At 36.2% G+C, this 17,353-nt stretch overlaps 1 protein-coding gene across 1 annotated transcript in view; it reads right to left on the minus strand.

Moving 5' to 3' along the window:
• Positions 1-17,353, minus strand: part of UNC13C (unc-13 homolog C) — a 111,211-nt gene that overhangs the window by 45,583 nt on the left and 48,275 nt on the right. The window contains exons 12-16 of the mRNA XM_056499824.1: positions 15,155-15,305; positions 12,724-12,792; positions 11,376-11,465; positions 10,453-10,581; positions 1,681-1,814 (exon numbers count right to left, since the gene is read on the minus strand). Coding sequence (XP_056355799.1) covers positions 1,681-1,814; positions 10,453-10,581; positions 11,376-11,465; positions 12,724-12,792; positions 15,155-15,305 — 573 coding nt within the window. The remainder of the gene's footprint in view (positions 1-1,680; positions 1,815-10,452; positions 10,582-11,375; positions 11,466-12,723; positions 12,793-15,154; positions 15,306-17,353) is intronic.

Genomic DNA, 17,353 nt, shown 5'->3' on the forward strand with positions numbered 1-17,353 from the left:
AGCCTCTTCATCTTTTACTTCTGATGTCTCCTACTTCTAAAAGACATGTTATTCCCTCACAAAACAACAGCAAAAACCAGAGAGAAGTCAGACACAGGAGCTCTCTCCCTTAATCTGTCCCAATTCCGTCCACTCCTGCTTCTCTTTTCACATTTTACACAATCATTCATCTGTACTTTAGGGAACCTCCTAATCCCCTTAGAAGAACTCTGTTCCTTATGCCTTTACTTTCTCCCTAGAAAAAATTTTAGGATAATCAACCTGCTATTACACTTGTTTAACTTCAATGAAGAGACTGAAATGAATCACATACATTTGTCTCAATTAGATATTTTACAATGACTGTATTATTTATACAGCCTGTCAGACAAAAGGCTGAACTTTCATTAATGGAGAAACTCAACACTACATCATAAAAATGGAGTAAACAGGAAAAGTGTTTTCTTTCCTCAATAGGGTAAGAACTTATTTCTTAATAAGGTCAGTGCAACAGATCATTGAACAAAGAAATGCTTATTATCCAGGACTGAAACAATACTTTATTTATTTCAAGTAAAGGAAAGAGTCAGAAGTCAATGAAATATCTTCCAGGTTCTGGTTATCACCAGGAGGTTACTTTGTCACTCTTACTGTGGGGCCATAAATACAATGGTACCTTTTATCAACAGACAAGTACATCTCAATGTACTGAGTGCCTTCTAGTCTCTACACTATTTTGGCTGAAAAAACCAGATTGTTCCTGCTCGCCTTCAGAGCATTCAATTAAATACAATTGCAGAAACCTCTGTGAATTGTTTAGTCATAATACAGATGTAGGTTTCAATGTTAACTTTTGCTAAGTCATCCCAGCCAGACTGTGCCCAGATTTTCTGCACTGTCTCTGTAAAATGGCTCCAGAGAGCTAAAAGAGCTACAACATTTCCCCAGGGCCTCATCATGTCACATTTCAATTAGTGCAAGGCCTGTTCCTCCAGCTGTAATATGAGAAACATGCTCCTTTGCACTCCTTCTATATATTTCATATTCAAACACCAGCACTGCCTTCTTTTTCTGTGTTTATCAATTGCTTCTCTCCTTTCTACTCATGTATCAAACTGAAGTTATTTGACTTGTCTTGGTTATTGATTTTACCTCCCTCATCTGCTACATCTTCAATTCTGAGAAGTCAAGTTCCATCTCTAGGACACTGCTCTCTACTTTATACATTTTCAAGTCATTCTGGCCAGCCAATTATAAATTCAGAGGGTTTTTTGTGAAGTTCACCTTTTTTTTTTTTTACAATTACATGCCTAAAAATCATACTTGAAAGAGTTTCAGCATGATTAGAACACCATGTGTGCCAGGACACTCTCACACCATCAAGACCATCACACTGAAAATTCCCTTCACCAAAATGCCACTGACATTTCCCTTCTATCCATTTATCTCATTGTAGAATATTTTGCTACTTAAAGTCTTGAGATGACTCATATACCACCTGTCTTTAATGTTCCTAAACCAAAAGATTTTCTTTCCATTATCAGAGCACTAAGTTTTTATCAAACTATGTCAGAGATATATTCTGTATAAAAATCTCCTCCTAGATTATATTTAAATACAACTTCTGATTCAGATGTATTTCTTATCCCTATTTTAATAAATCCATGATTCTTAATTTTTATGAGGAAAGTAATTACTTACTGGTTCAAGACTGGTGTATATGCTGTTTTATCTTCATCTATAATGGTGACCATTAGAGTAATCAGCTGTGCCCAGAAATCCAAATTCTTTGTTGTCGGTCCCTGTTCTTCTTTAGGAACTTCTTGTTTCTTACTCTGTTAAAACAAGATTGAATATATTTTTATTAGAGAAAATACTATGGGAGTTCCACCTATAGATTATTCCTTGATTGGGAAGAGTGAAGTATTATAATCTTTAGAAATTTTGTACCAAGACTGGCTAACCAAAATAGTAGAATGTACAAAAACCTGTACTTGGCTTGCACAAATACAAAGAACCATAGGGCAAAGATTGTCATGTCAGCAAAGGAGATCAATAGAGACCTGGTTTCTAGTGCATGCTCACACTGTAATTAGATATATTATTAAATTCTTTGCTGTGCTGAGACTTAGCACAGGTAGAATCGCTTGTTGAGGCAGAACTTTTATACCCAACACAATAAAGACTGAAAAAAATCAATGCTGAGGAGTGCTTAATGTTTTGTTTTAAATTGCATGCTGAAGGTATTCAACCTAACAGCTGCTTATGATGTATCTTCTAAGTGAAGAAGCAGTTGAAGTTCCCCCATTTTATTGAGAATTTTATATTTAATTTCACTAAAATGTGCTTTTATAGATATCTTTGTCTCTACAGTCTTTATAAACCCTTAGCCTCCAATTTCCTAGGCAAAAGTATTCTGCATTCCTTTGCTTGGCAGAAGGATCAGATTCCTTACAAATGTCCAATAAATAACTTCATTGTAGAGACCCAAATATGAAAAGAAATATTTTTAATTCTGCATGGACACATACACAAATAATTTCTGCCATACAGAGCTATGTCTGCACGTGCTAGATCTACACATGATCTTCTACATTGCTTTGTGAGACTGAAAGGGGTCTCAGCTAGTAAGTCAGAAAATAAACATGTCTGTGATCCTGCAAGTTTAAACATATTCCATGTACTTTTCATTCCTAGTCCAACTGTGACCCATTCAATCAACCTGGTATCTTTTTGAATATGCCTAACACCATATTAGTGTGACAGTGAATTAATTAAATGTTATTTTAACCTCAATTAACTTTTATCTGTGAATAGCATTTAGAATGGCAGAAAGGGAATTTCAACAACACCTATTTGAAACTGTCTTTGTGGCCACTGTGGAATATTTTAGACAAGTATTATTAATCACACAGCTAAATACTCAGTTGAACTGCAAAGGGTACCACCTCAGTGTCTAAAGCAGCAGAAATAAAGCTCAGAAGCAGGTGGGTTTGGTGTCACCAAAAATTAACAACTGTGCTTGTAAATGAGAGAACTTTCCAAAACAGAGATGAACATTAGAGCATTAATGTCACTCACAAGGGCTTTTCCTGGTATACTTTGTATTATTACTAAAAAGGCCTTACTTCTATATCAAAGATGTATGTCTAACAGACCATTTTTTTTTCTCAGAAGCTTGTTAAATCAACTGAAAGGCAGCTGCAGAAGACAAAGCCACCTTGTATGGAGCTCAGCTCTTATCCAAGAACTGTATTTCACAGCAAGTGACACGTAGCTGAGACAGCTTTTCATGGCTGTAAATATGAATCACAGAATAAAAAATTCTTTAACACAGATAGCAAAAAGTAACTAATTTAAAAAGTAATAGGTCCTTTCTACAAAAATTCTCTGGAAAAGAAATCTCTTTAGAATCTGTATGACCTTTTCAAATGGCCCAGAGAAGGTATTTAAAAAAAAAAGTCTCATGTAAAGATGTAGTTTTATGCCCTGAAAATAAAGTGCATACTCTGCCCATCCCTAGCTGTTATTTCCATTTTTATCCTAAAATCTACCTAGTGTGCTAGAAATGCTCAGAATCATTCAAGCTCTTTTTACCTTATTATTGTCAGCACTATTATTTGCTTTATGTACAACAGACACCTTTGCAGAAACATTACAGAATGATGGAATACTCTGAGTTGGAAGGGGCCCACAGGGAGCAGAGTCCAACTCTTGGATTCCTGCACAGGGCAATGCCCAAAACCACACTGTGTGTTTGACAGTGCTTCCCCAGCTCTGGCAGGCTTGGTGCAGTGCTGCTGTAATGAGCTAAAAACATGGTGGAAACTTGATTTCAATCTAGATTTCTTTTCACTCTAGTTGTACCCCTTTGAAAGAAACTGTCAGTGTAAAAGCATGAACTAAATAGCTGATATGCCTAATTAGTGCCACACTGGCACAAATACAGTGAGAAGATATAGGAGACCCTAAATACCACTTGTAATTGTAGAGGATGATAATAATGAGAATTTTTAAAAAATACAACTGAAAAGGTCAAGAGGAACATAAATTCTTGATATAGAAAGGTGACAAAATGATTAATTAAACTGATGATATTAGTGGTTCTTAATTTTAAAATAAATGGTTTTGTGAAGTTTCCTATCTTTGTTTTTGTTTGATACAGCACTGAACAAGCTCAAATCCCAGACTGCTCTTCCAATAACCAAGAGACCTTTCCAAATACTGATATGAATGAAAGTTTGCCAGTTAGCAGAATGACTTTCTCTTCCATGAGCTTTTTCACATAGGAAAGACTATTTAAAATATCTTGACCTCCTGTAACATCACTTTGGATGGCAATGCTGCCCACATGCCCAGAACCATAAAATGCCATGAGATGTCCTGTACTTAAAAGCTCAGTGAGTGACTGGCCAAAGGCACAACAATGGTCTTCCTAAGGGGTTTCTGCTGGCAGATCAAGCAAGCAGTAGGAGCAGATTATATCTCACCAAGACAGGTTTTTATACTCTCATATTAATTGACTTGGGTACTTCTTGTCTTTAGGATCACCCTAGAGTGACAGCAAACACGTTATGAGAAAAGTGTCTTTAAAGAGAACTCATTCACTTAAGGTTCACAAATACAGTAAGTACTGGAGACTCTGTGGGGTTTTTTTATGCAACATCCAGACTAGGTGATAACTCTTAGTCTTTTGCCACAGAAGACATCAAAATCAGAAAGAGGAAGTGTGTAAGAGCATTTTTTCATAGGATAAGAGCCAAAATAAATTATTTGCACTGAATCATGTTTTGCTCAATTCCCTTTTACTGTCAATTTCCTAGTCACCTGAATTCATATGCAAGAAATGGATCAAGCAGCATAGAGCCTCCAAAATCATTACTGGTGTTTTGATATTCCCTTAAAGAAAAAACATAAAATGTAGAGGGAGTTTTCTGAGTTTAATGGAAAAAAAGAAAAGCTAAACTGTTGACAATCAAACATGTTGTACTCTAGAAAAGTGGTTGAGAGTGGAGAAAGCAATCTCAGACACAGTGTGAAGCAAGATTAAAATCTACATCTATATTATCCTGAGACAAACCTGTAAAGACTGGTCTGAGAAACAGAGGGCTTTCAACTTCTCTCATCACTGATTTTACCAGATTGTAAGATGAATGTCTGCTTTAATTTTCTTTGGTTTCATTTTGTTATGCTCTGTGCCATCAATACCCATTATTATCTGTGTGACTTGGATAAATTGAATCCTGTGATATCAGAAAGTTATCTATTGCTGTCTGCTGCAAGCCCCAAGCTAGGATTCAGAATACAATATTTTATGTATAAATAATGATAGAGTGGAAACTCAATGGAAACCAACACAGTAGCATTGATCAGCACAAGGCCACAGAGGGCAATTTTATAGACTAGTCTTAGATAATGAAATAGTATTTAAACAATTCTTCCATATTTTCTACTGCATATTTATTACTTATATTTCATATAATATTACATATATTACATATAATATTATTTAATGTAGAATCACCAGAAAATATACAATCTGCACTATATATAAAATATACACATATGTAGGCATTCAAATTATTATTCCTGCCTATGTTTAGAATTTTATATAATTTTAAATTATTTTTTAGTATCTAAAAGAATGAAAATTTGGCTTCACAGAATTTACTCAAGAGAGCCTAAAGCCAGAAACCACTTGCAGACATGCATTCAAGACCTGTGAGAGATTTCCCCATGCAGTGCTGTTGCAAAGTAACTGACTCCTAAACTGTTAACTTATTTGAGACTGAAACCCTAATTGAAGAGTCATCATAGAATCACAGAATAGTTTGGGTTGGAAGTGATGTCAAAGATCATCTTTTTCCATTTTCCTGCTGTGGGTAGGGACACTAGACCAGGCTGCTCAGAGTCCCATTCAAACTGAACACTTCCAGGGATGGGCACCCACCCCTCCTCCAGGCAGCTTTACTCTGTGTATTCTCCAGTACCAACTGAAGTGGAACAGAATTCTGGATTAATTCTCACTGAGAATTGTCAATCTTTTTCTTCAAGGACTGGCAGGTAAAAGGAGGAGGTTTAACTGGTCCATCTGTTCAGGGCAGTGTAACATGCATAGCTCCTCTGCAGTGGCCAGCCAAGTGACACTGGTTTTGACCTGACCCACCCACCCACAAGTGTTCTGCTTCTGCAGGGAATAGGTGGAGGAAGACCAAAGTGAGCCCCTCTCCTATTGCAAGCTCTTTGACTTTCTAACCAGTGCTCTTGGACAAGCTGCTAAGAAGAAATTATATCTGTCAGATTTGGTCTTCCTCTGACAGAGAATTCTCTGAATGGGATTGGAAACACCATAGCACAAAATGCATCCTTCTGTTCTGAGGCAATTTACCAAATGTTTTTCTATTACTGTGGCTAACATGCTGCCCATCAAACACAATGCTGCAACACAAGGAGTGATCTCTAAGTATCCTTTGCATTCCAGATTTGAAGAAGTCAGAACCTTTCCAGTGCAACTGAAGCAATATGTAAATATAACAAAGGGTGTCACAAGAAGGATTACTTGGCACTGAAATTTCCTTGCCTGAAAAATAGGACTCTGTAATAAACAGCTTTGCTACCACACTTTATTTCTGACTTCATACTTCTGAATGTGTTTGAAAGCCACAGATCATAGTCATGCTTCAAATCTTGCAGTATTTCTATAGGAAATTAATAATCCAAATTTTTTTTTGTCATTTAAACTAGAGAGAAAAAAGAAGAGCTTCCAAAACAACTATGAGACTTTGATTCTCAAATCCCAAATGGAAAAGTGACCAGGGACTCACAGCTAAGGAAAGCAAAATGGAGCCAGCTCCCAAAGCATAGGCCCATCCATCTACAGCTCTGATTACCAGGGCTGGGATGTTTTTAGTACATTACCAACCCAACCCAAGGTGCTGTACCCCTGCAAGAGACAAATGGCAAGGGCAGAGTACTGTGCTCTGCAGCTGGGCAACACCTGGCTCTTGAAAGAGTCAATTGTTTTTTTGCTGTGCTGTGACAACATTCAGAGCTGAGTAAGGACTCATGGAAAGGTCCCGAACATCAGTAGAATATCAGGCCAATTCTGATGAGCTGGTGTCAAATATAAAGTACTCCAGTGTTTTTATTCCAGTATATTGGTGTTATCAGTCATGAAATTATTTGTACTGATCAAGAGCTCTTGAGATAATGTGAAGGGTATGGTCTGCATTTCATTGGTGTCACTCAGTGGAGAAGACTGCAAAAAGAATTATTGAAGGGACTTCAGTCACTGTGAGCACCGGCCAGGATTTCAAAATTTGTTTTCTCAGGAAAACAGAAAGAGTGACATATCTGTAAATTGAGTCACAAAGCTATCAAAGTGCTTTCTAAACTACTTCTCCAGGGTATTTTTTTTAACATAGGGCAGCTAAGCACTTCACTCAGATAACTGTTAATTAAAAAGAGAAAATAGCACATGTGCTGCACAAGGAACTTCATCAGAGTGCTTTATCTCCAATAATGAGGACAGCAATACACATGTCAGTAAGACTGTCAACTTATCATGTTTTACTCTATGTGGTAGTCATTGGTTTTTGCCATCAGCTGTTCTTTGTATTCTGGTGTGGAACTGTAGCATGAAATTTTTGCATACTGTTAGCATTTGCAATGCTTCACTCCAGGAAATATCCTCAGGGGTGATATTTTGCTGCAAGACATTAGCTTTTTAATGGTGATTGTCTGCCTGACACAAAGGTAGAAAGTAATAAAAAGAGGAATTGGAGACTGCTGAGCATATTTTGTGATTTACTTTTTCCGTTTATAATGGCAAATATGCAAAACCTCCAGTTTGAGCCCCCCCATTTTAACAGTCATTGCTCTATTTTCAAACCAAACTTAATCAATCCCACACAATCAGACCTGAAGCATATTCTCTAGAAATACTGTGGCAGACATCTCTAAGAATATAAGGTTGAAGCCAAAAGCAGCTGCATAAGGTGGTGACCCTGAGTTACACCCAGATACACGCCCTGGGCACACAGGAGCCTCACAGGACAGCAGCTGCCAGCCCTTCCCCTGAGTGAGAGCAGGTGCTGACCTACATAAGAACCATTTCACTGCAGTTCTCAGTACTCACAGCTCAGCTGTGCAGCTGAAACATGAACCCCTGTGCTGCAGAACCAGGGATGAACTCCCTCTGAGGGGAGACCTCACCTGGTGGGAGCCCAGCAGAGATAGGGGAATGGCACTGAGGAAAGCTTAAAGGTGGAATCTGCTCTAATCTGAGGGGCTTGGGCACAAAGCTAATGAAATGTTAATTACAGTATTGCTTACTGCTTCATTATTATAATAGTGGTACCACAGGCCAATCACCTGGATCCACTGGAAAGCCTCCCCAGCTATGGGTTCAAACACATAAGTGTTCCTAAAACCAAATGTACTTTTGGAAATATTGATAGGAAACCATAAGAGCATCATCTTGAACAAAGTCTCCTAGTACAACTCAAGAGCTGATGTAGAATTCAGGTAGTCTTTTGAATTAATTTTGCTCATCTCTCTTTTAAAGCTAGACCAGCTATATTTCTCAGAATTGTCTCCTTTCTGTGAAAGAAAGTTTTACTGTTTGGCATTATGATTATATGTGACTGTTGCTTGAATTTTTTCTTTGATTCTTGGAGTAATTTGCTGTTAGAAATAAATTATTTTGAATGCAACCTATTTATTTTAAATTTTGATTTTTACACTTCAGTGAAGTTTCTTGCAGTGCTTGGTGATTGTAACTGTACAGACAATTTTCTGCTTAAAGTTTCCATAAAAAACTGCCCCTGCTGGAAATCTTGTGAAAGAAAACTCAAGAGGTGCAGAAATACAGTGAACTCAGTTTTCCAGCTGAGTGAATACTTGAGGATTTTTTTTCTTTTAAATTTTTTATTTCAGGACTTTTTATTTCTCCATCATTAAGGAGAGTTATGTGAGAAAAATACAATAACAACATTGCCTGTTCTGCCTCAAATTTAATTTGGAGAGAACCCTTACTTAAGCAAGTTTCACATGCTCTCCCAAGCAGAAAAGCTGTAATATCCCTGCACTTTAAAACTATATTTTAAAATAGACAGACTAAAGGACTGTATGGATTCACATTAAAAAGTTGTGAATTTTTTGAATACAGATAAGCTTTTGCAGCTGTCACAACACTTTGCAGAGGTAAGACTTTATCACTTTTAGCTTTTCACTGAGGACTAGAATCTACTGATAAACTGCAGACTTATGTAATACTCAGTCTAGCAGCACTTCATATTATATTTACCAGACAAGATCAAATTGCTGCAGAGTAAATGTTAGTGAGAAAACAGAACAGTTCATGACGTAAATAGATGTGATGCCTGAAGCTGCTGCTTCCACTAATTTATACTCCTACTCAGCTTACAATATAATCTGTTGTAGATAAACACACATCAGCACTAAGTGTGGAGTGCTTATTGGTGCTGGTGAAAAATTCTTACATTAAAAGCTACAGTTAAGTTTTCTCACATAACAGGAATCCAACATGAGAAAATATACTCTCATTTCAGAAATGTTGAATAGATAGCAAATATCACCTTTCCTAGAATACAGAAATTCATATTCTGGATTCAAGTGAAATATGCTTTCAATTAAATTTCATTTGAAGCCTTATATCATTAGTACGAGTGTTCTTATTAATTATATACACACAAAAAATAAGTGCATTTGCCAAAGAGCTTAGTTAACCTGTGCAAGGCTGGAATAATCACAGAATTTTTTCAGTGTACCATCAAGAATGCAAATACAAGGTACAGGAGGTAATATGATAAAGAAGTGTTGCTCCTTTAAGACAGTAATTAATTCTAACATTGCTTATAGAATGACCATATTGTATAAAAAAATAAAAAGTATTATCAAGGATTTTGCATGACATTTGGAAAACAACAAATGCTATAATTATTTTGCATTGACAATTCAACCTGATAGACAAATATTAAGAAATGTTTCAGAATTATCCTCTACTTTGTTAAAGTACTAACTAAAGCTTGGATCCAAGTATACATCACAGGTGCTAAAATCTACAGCTGGAAAGATTATATCATCTTCAGCAAATTAAAATATCTTTCCAAAGCTACAGAAGTGAAATGTTAGATTTTAAATAACTATTTTCCTATTACACATCTTAAGTGAACAAGAATCAATCCAATCTCATCTTCCCCAAACCACTGGACAATTTCAGTCATGTCCAACTTGATGACTACATTATGAGTTAATGTGTCCACTTTGAAACTCATGTCAAACATTTTAGAGTTTATAGCTGTCTATGGATGTATTTGTGGTATGTTGGTCCTCTATACATAAATAAAATGAAAATCTCAGTGCTTTGATATGAAGGAGCACTGGAAGGCTTTCTGTTTACTAAAAATAACGACTGAGCAATAGCACAAAACAAGTTCATTTTGACCTTACCTGATCCACTAATTGGGTGTAGAGATCATAGCAATTATCAAAAATGTATTTATAAGTTGAATCCAGGCAGGCTTTTACACAATCTTTCACCACAGTACTGGCTCGAGGGGGGCTCTGCAATTCCAGGACCTAATTAAATATTTCATAAAGGTGAGAATGTCAGAATTAGATTGAGCACAACAAATCCAGGTGTTGAATGTAGTTCTGTCATACAGGATGAAAAGTGTTCAGATAAAGCAATGATAAAAAAATAATTAAAACTGTGTTAAATTTAGGTAGATTGAGTTCAAAGATACATTAAAACACATGCAAATAGATTTTATCACTGTTTTATTTGAATTAAAATGTTTATATGATAAAAGTGGCATATGTGCCCACAAGTTTACATCTTTACACCTTAGGGTTTACATTTTAGACGTTTTTTTTATTATTTAGGAAATAATTAAACCATATAATTATGTACTTTCCTTGGAATATCAGCCAAATAGTTATTTATTTAAAGCAAAGGGTTTATCTCTTTACTCCATTTCAGGATACAATAATTCAAACTTTAATTTAATGGATTATTTTAATTCTCTTTATGTAGTTGCCTAATGCAATGGAATCACATGCTATTATGACAAAGGTTGCTTTGTGTTTCTCTTTTTTCATTCAGTAATATTCACGTGAACCATTCCATTCCAAAAATATTTCCATGCTTGACCACTCAGATCTCAACCTTTGGAGAGACAAATGCAAATAGTTATCAGATCTGTTTTGCTGTTTGACTTGTGAATTTATTATATCAGTAGAAAACCATTATTCTATATGGCTCCTAAGGAGTTCAGCTGAGTATGCTTTATGTGACTTGACTTTAAACTAATTTAAAAGGTAAATATGTTATTTCCTTCAGGAAATTTATTTGTGCAAGTAAACGACAATACCTTCATCCGAAAAAAAGTAATGCTGGTAAGCAGGTCCACAGTGGATTTCAGATCCTGGAGTCTTTCTGAATTGCTGGCAGGAAAATTATCCTGGTGAAACAGGGAAAGAAGAATCATGCAAAATTTGAGTTACAGGTAAAATCCTTGAACAATAGTCAAAAAGCCTCTAAGAAAACAGAAGGTGCTGCTTGGAAGGATTAGAGATGTTCACGTTACCCAAATTCTGCCTGTGAGGTAGTTAATGATGAGTATCCCTTGGACATCAGTAGGAACATCTTTGATAATGCTCCTGCACTTGTAATATAAATAATTTAAAATACTGTGATATTTCCAAAATGTGAATGGAGTAAAAAATGTTACAAGAAGTCTGGAAACTGTTGTTAATGAAAATAATTTATGGGTTTTACATGGCACATACATCACTTGTAGGCATAAATGCAGTAGTAAGATTAATACAGAAATAATATTAAAATTTTGCTATAATCTCTGGGTTGAGTGATGTGAAGTAGTGTTATTTAAATAACTCCCTAGTAATGAAATATCAGCCTCATGCTATGAAATTATCTGGATAGCATTCTTCAAAAATTGAAACATCTTAGCATGAACATATCTCCTTCAAGGATATGGTCTTAGAAACTGAGTATGTACAGCTTCCACTCCCTCTAATGCCTTGGGGTTCCTTTAAATATTCCCTTTCTCCTCCAGTTCTGGAGAGCAGGCCAGATGAACAGACAAATCCTTGACTTGGAGGCTGCCACTCCTAGAAGCTGCAAGGAGAGCCATAGTGATGAAACCCTAACTTAGGTTCTGTCCACCAGTTTTATGATCCAGTGGACCAGAGAAGGAGTTCAGAACCAAATGGTAACTGGCAGGTCCCCAGTGCCTGCTTTCCTGAAAGGCTGGCTTAGGGCATAGCTCAGTGAAAGGAGATTCCATGAGGCAGGATGAAATGAATTCCTACCACACAGAAAAACAAGGAGACAAGATTCTTTCAACATTACCAGGATCTTAACATGCAAGTTGTAGCAAAGATGTCAGGCTCTCAGAAGAAATACAGCAGTAACTGCACTTTGCACTACCTGAGTCAGTGAAGGTGATTCCCAGATGAATTAACTTAATCAACTTAAGATTCCTTATAGACCAATTTAATCAAAATTATTGAATACTACTCCTTCTTGAATATGTGCTAATCCCTTGACCCATTCTTAGCTTTTGGAAAGAAAGTACTAAATTTTTTCTTTTTGTCAAATTGGAAAAATACTGGTGTTAAACAGTTAAATTCTATAAACTTTTGTTCCAAAGGATTTGGGGTCTCATGTTGACTCTAGATAGAATACATTGTACATACCCTGTATTTGGATAAATCAATCCTCAGAGAATTGTGCAATTGATCCAGCAACTTTATGAACTTTTCTCTCTGTAAGAAGAAAACAAGAATATGTTGCACTAGAATTTGCAGGTTCCTGTAATTGCTGGGATTTTAGACAGCATATTTCCACTCTTAACTTATTTGAAAATCAATTTATTTTCCATTATTTCATATACAAGTGATGGTTTGAAATACTTGTGTTTCAGGGCCAGGCAATGCATCTTCTTTCACTTTATTTTCCCTTTTAAACAATATTGTATACCTGATATGAATTAAAAACTGTGCAGCTGTGCAATACCTTAGTGAGGTCACAAAGATTTTGCAATGAAACATTTTCCTGTCTTGTATTTGCCTTGCAATGATTAAACTCTTGAAGACAGCACCTCCCCCTTCCTTTAATAAGTAAGAAATGATGCTCATTTACAACAGAATTTGGTGCAAAACTATGATTGAAAATTATACTTCTGAAACAGTGGCTTTTGTAGGAATAAGTTAAGTAATGCTAATACAATGAAATTATATTTTTCCCTTTCAAAAGTGAAAATTAACTTATTATCTTGATAGATGAAGGAGGAGGGAAAGTATTTTGTGTGGGACTTCCAGCTGAGTTGTGCCATTCTGAAGTAATACTAATGAGTTTTTAATTACCATGTTAGAACATATTCCATAGTCTACTGCACAAAACTGAAACCTCAGCCTATGTGAAAGCAGAGACTTCTGGAAGAAGCAGGAGCTGATGGCTCTCAGGATGCACTGGTTGTGTCTGCACATCCCTCAAATGTGAGGATCAGTAATTTGACAACAGAGTCTTGGTGCACTGTCTCTCATCAGTGGAGCTCTAACCTACACCAAACCCCGTTAATTTGGCACAGTTCCCTTAAGGGATCAGTCCAAAGAGAACTTTTTTGTCACGTTATAAATCTCTGCTGAAATATTCAGTCAGCCAAATCATTCCCAGCTGTAGCCTAAGGACCTGAATGTGAGATGTTCTTTTTGATGAATGATGCGCAGCTATTCACTAAAAAATGCCTTTTGACCCAGGAGAGAAGAATAATCTCATATTTTGCCTATAAGTCAATTGTTTGAAAAAAGAGCTCCAAATCTCTATTAGTGCTGCCTACTACTCTTTTTCCATCCATCTGTTGAACTATGAATTGGATTGGAATTGCGTCAAAGGCAAACTGTCATTAACATCAGAGAAAGGACTTAATCTCTGCCCAGTCTGAGGACAAAAGGAGTTCTGATCATTAGAAAAATGGGAAAAAAAGGATTAAAACATCCAGCAAAACCATTCTAAATTTCAAAAGTCGCATCAAAGTCAAAGGTCTAATAAAGCTTGAACATTGAAAGAGAAGATTTGTTTCAACAAAGATATTAATTCTTGGTTTACTCATCCAAATATATAATTTCATAATTTTGTCTTGAAAATCTGAAATTCATAATTCCTCTATTATTTTAATACTGGAAAAGAGTAGTAGTGCCTCTAACACTACTTCCAATAAAATTTTTAATTTGAAATGTAAATTTGTATTTAATAAATTTTAATTAAAATTAATATTTTATTTTTATGTGAATAAATTATATTTTATGAAAACTGTTACATAAAATATCTTTGATATCAGCCCTACAAATAAAAGTCCTCCTAAAAAAAAGAGGAAAGAATAAATGCATTTTTCATCATAAGTTTATGTTTATACTCTCTGTATCATGTGATACCGGACTATGAAGGCAACATCTTTAAACTACTGCTCTGCCTTCCTGCTCTCAATTCCTCTGAGAGTAGGGGAAAGAAATCAGAATAAGAAGTGAATGTATCTTTATCTATCATCATGTTCAAAATTAGGAAGTCCACACTGTGCGATACTTATCCACAGAAGAAAATTTAGCAGTAACAAAAGAAGTATTACCACATCCTGAAATGCTACTATTCCACCTAAAATTCCTGATACTTAAATCCAAGACTCGGACAAAGCACCAGCAAAAGTTTCAGCAAAAATAAGAGAGAGTCCTTTATTATGGATACTTGTGAGAAGAGCAGCATTTATGGCTACATCCATTATGTTAACATGAGTTCACTGATGACACAGCCCAAGAAAGGAATTGCATCCAATACTGCAGTTAGCAATTTGCAAGGCCCACTGCAATAAAACAAAAACCTACTTGTTGGAGATTTTAGTACTGTGAATGTGTGCCAGTGCTTTCTACCCTCCACTCCTCACAAGGAGCTGAGCAGCATCTTCTCTGGCTTTTATGACAATTGATTTTTAAGACAGAGTGAAATTTCAAAATCTAACAACAACCCTTATTCTTTAAAATGAGCAGCTTAAAAAAATTAAATGTAGAAGTTAATATGGAATGTAGTAGGAAAACGAAAGGACTAGAACTCTATTAAAAAAGAAAATGTACTTACCCCAAAGTTAGTTGCAGCAAAGCGATCTGAGGCAGATACATTAGTTGCTGCTGTTGTATGAGCATAGAAAGCATTTATATTGGCCAGCAATGTACTCATAACTGCTGGAACACCAGGGCACATGTATTTAGAAGAGAGACAGGAAAAGTGCCTGCAATTCAAACAAACTAGCAGTTACTAAAGATGGTGAGCAATCTGCTTCTTCTCCCACTATAATTTCTTTCTAATTCCAATGATACAGCTGTCAGGCTACCTCATGGAAAATTGTACAGATGCATATGAGGAAAATCCAGACATGTTTGATATAACTGCCTCCTGTTGCACACTGATCTTTTCAAACTGAACACATTAGATTCTCATTCAGTTCTTACTCTGTTAATCCTAAACACAAAAAACATGACATAACTATTTTAATTGCCATTAAGCAAAACATTAATTATTAAAGAAAGCCTAAAAAGCAAAGTCTAACTGATCATGGAAGGTCACAGAGATCTATAGTAGAAGAAGATTTAATTGAGAAAACTCAAACCAGCATTTTAGTTTGGCTTTTATTTTATGCTACATTATTAATGAAAGGTGTTCCATGCAGCTTCAGGGTTCACATTGACTTGAATTAGGCCATAACTGAAACTGTTCCACTTCAATCCAGGCCAGTAAAATTTAGGTAATCAGTTTATTACACCTGAAGCAGCCAAAACCAGAGGTGCAAAGTATCAGCACTGTTACTTGTTTAATGAAACAGGAGATGCCTGCTGGTAGCAAACAAAGAGCTTAGAACAGAACAAAACATGAGAGGTACAAATGAATGAAAGATCTGACCCACGAGGAGAGTGAACATCATCATTGCAAACATAAATTCCTAAGTTCAAGATTTATAATTAGGCAGGACCAGGAGGGAAATAAAGGGATAAAGTCTAAATGAATACAAATAGGAAAGAGAATGAGGGGGATTAGGAGAAGATGGTGGCAAAAATGGGTGTACAGTGAAACAGAAGAGGATTAAGAAATTCCAATCAGTCTCCACATGACTGAAGGTCCTGATCACGCCACATGCTCCTCTTAGCTGGAGTCTCTGGCTCCTCTCTCCTTTTCCTCCTCAGGAGCATAAGGCAGAGCAGTGTGCTGGGCCTGAACCACCTGGGCACTATGCCTTCCAAGAAAAGAATTAACACAAGGTAAATTGAACCCTTCTGCTGAACTTAAGCCAAATACCCTTAACTTGCTACTGCCCAAATCATCTTTCAAGGCATCATTTGAGATTATTTTCCTGCAGGGGCCATATAGCAAGAGAGCAAGGCTGCCCTGCTTAAGCTGCAGTGGTGTCTGAAACCAGACCTTGCTCCAACCTTCTTACTATGCAATTTCCTGACCAACAGACAGTGCCTGGGATACTTCTGATATTTCTGCTAGCATGATGTAGCAAAGAAAGAAGTCTAATTGATGTGCTGTATTCATCAGTAAGCAAATGCTATCAATAAAAAATTAGTTTAATGGGCGATCTGTGTGCTTTTTGTAATGCTGCCACATTAATTGAAAACTAGCAAGAGAACAAGATGACATGGTTAGTGCTCATTAACCTGCTGGAATGAAAGCTATGTTGCTGATTGAGAATCATTAGGTTCTACCTGTGGTGACTCTTGCCAGTAAGAAGTAAAGATCTTAATAGAGCTTTTATTGCACTTGTCTCTATTACACAGTAAATTCAGGTTGCTGATATTATGTGCAATTTCATCGTCTAGTCAAACACTGTTTCAATATGTGCTCAGATTTTTGCCTTCTAAAGAGAAATAAATTATGTAGAAAGATGAATGACAGAGAAAAAGTTACTTTTTCTTCACTGCAGAATGTGGCTCAATATATGTAGGTAAATAAATTTCCAGTATGATTCCTTCTAGACATTGAATTTACAGCATCAACTTCCATCAATCACCACAGTCATCAAAATAAAGGCCAGATGGATCACTGTGCTGTTTCACTACTTTTTCTTACTGTTTTCTGTGATACTTATTTTCCTCCCTGTCGTCTCACACAGCCATGCTTGCACTTCTGGGAGTTACACATACCAGTTGTGTGGCTAACAGTGTCTGTCTGGCTGCTATCCATCACAGAAAGCAAAAGAATTTCTCATCAGAATGGCTGTAATTGTCTTGCCTTTCTTTTCCTAATACAGACTCCATGAGGAGTGGAAGAATAAAATAA

This window comes from Oenanthe melanoleuca, chromosome 10 (assembly GCF_029582105.1).
Source record: "Oenanthe melanoleuca isolate GR-GAL-2019-014 chromosome 10, OMel1.0, whole genome shotgun sequence".
Lineage (NCBI taxonomy): Eukaryota > Metazoa > Chordata > Aves > Passeriformes > Muscicapidae > Oenanthe > Oenanthe melanoleuca.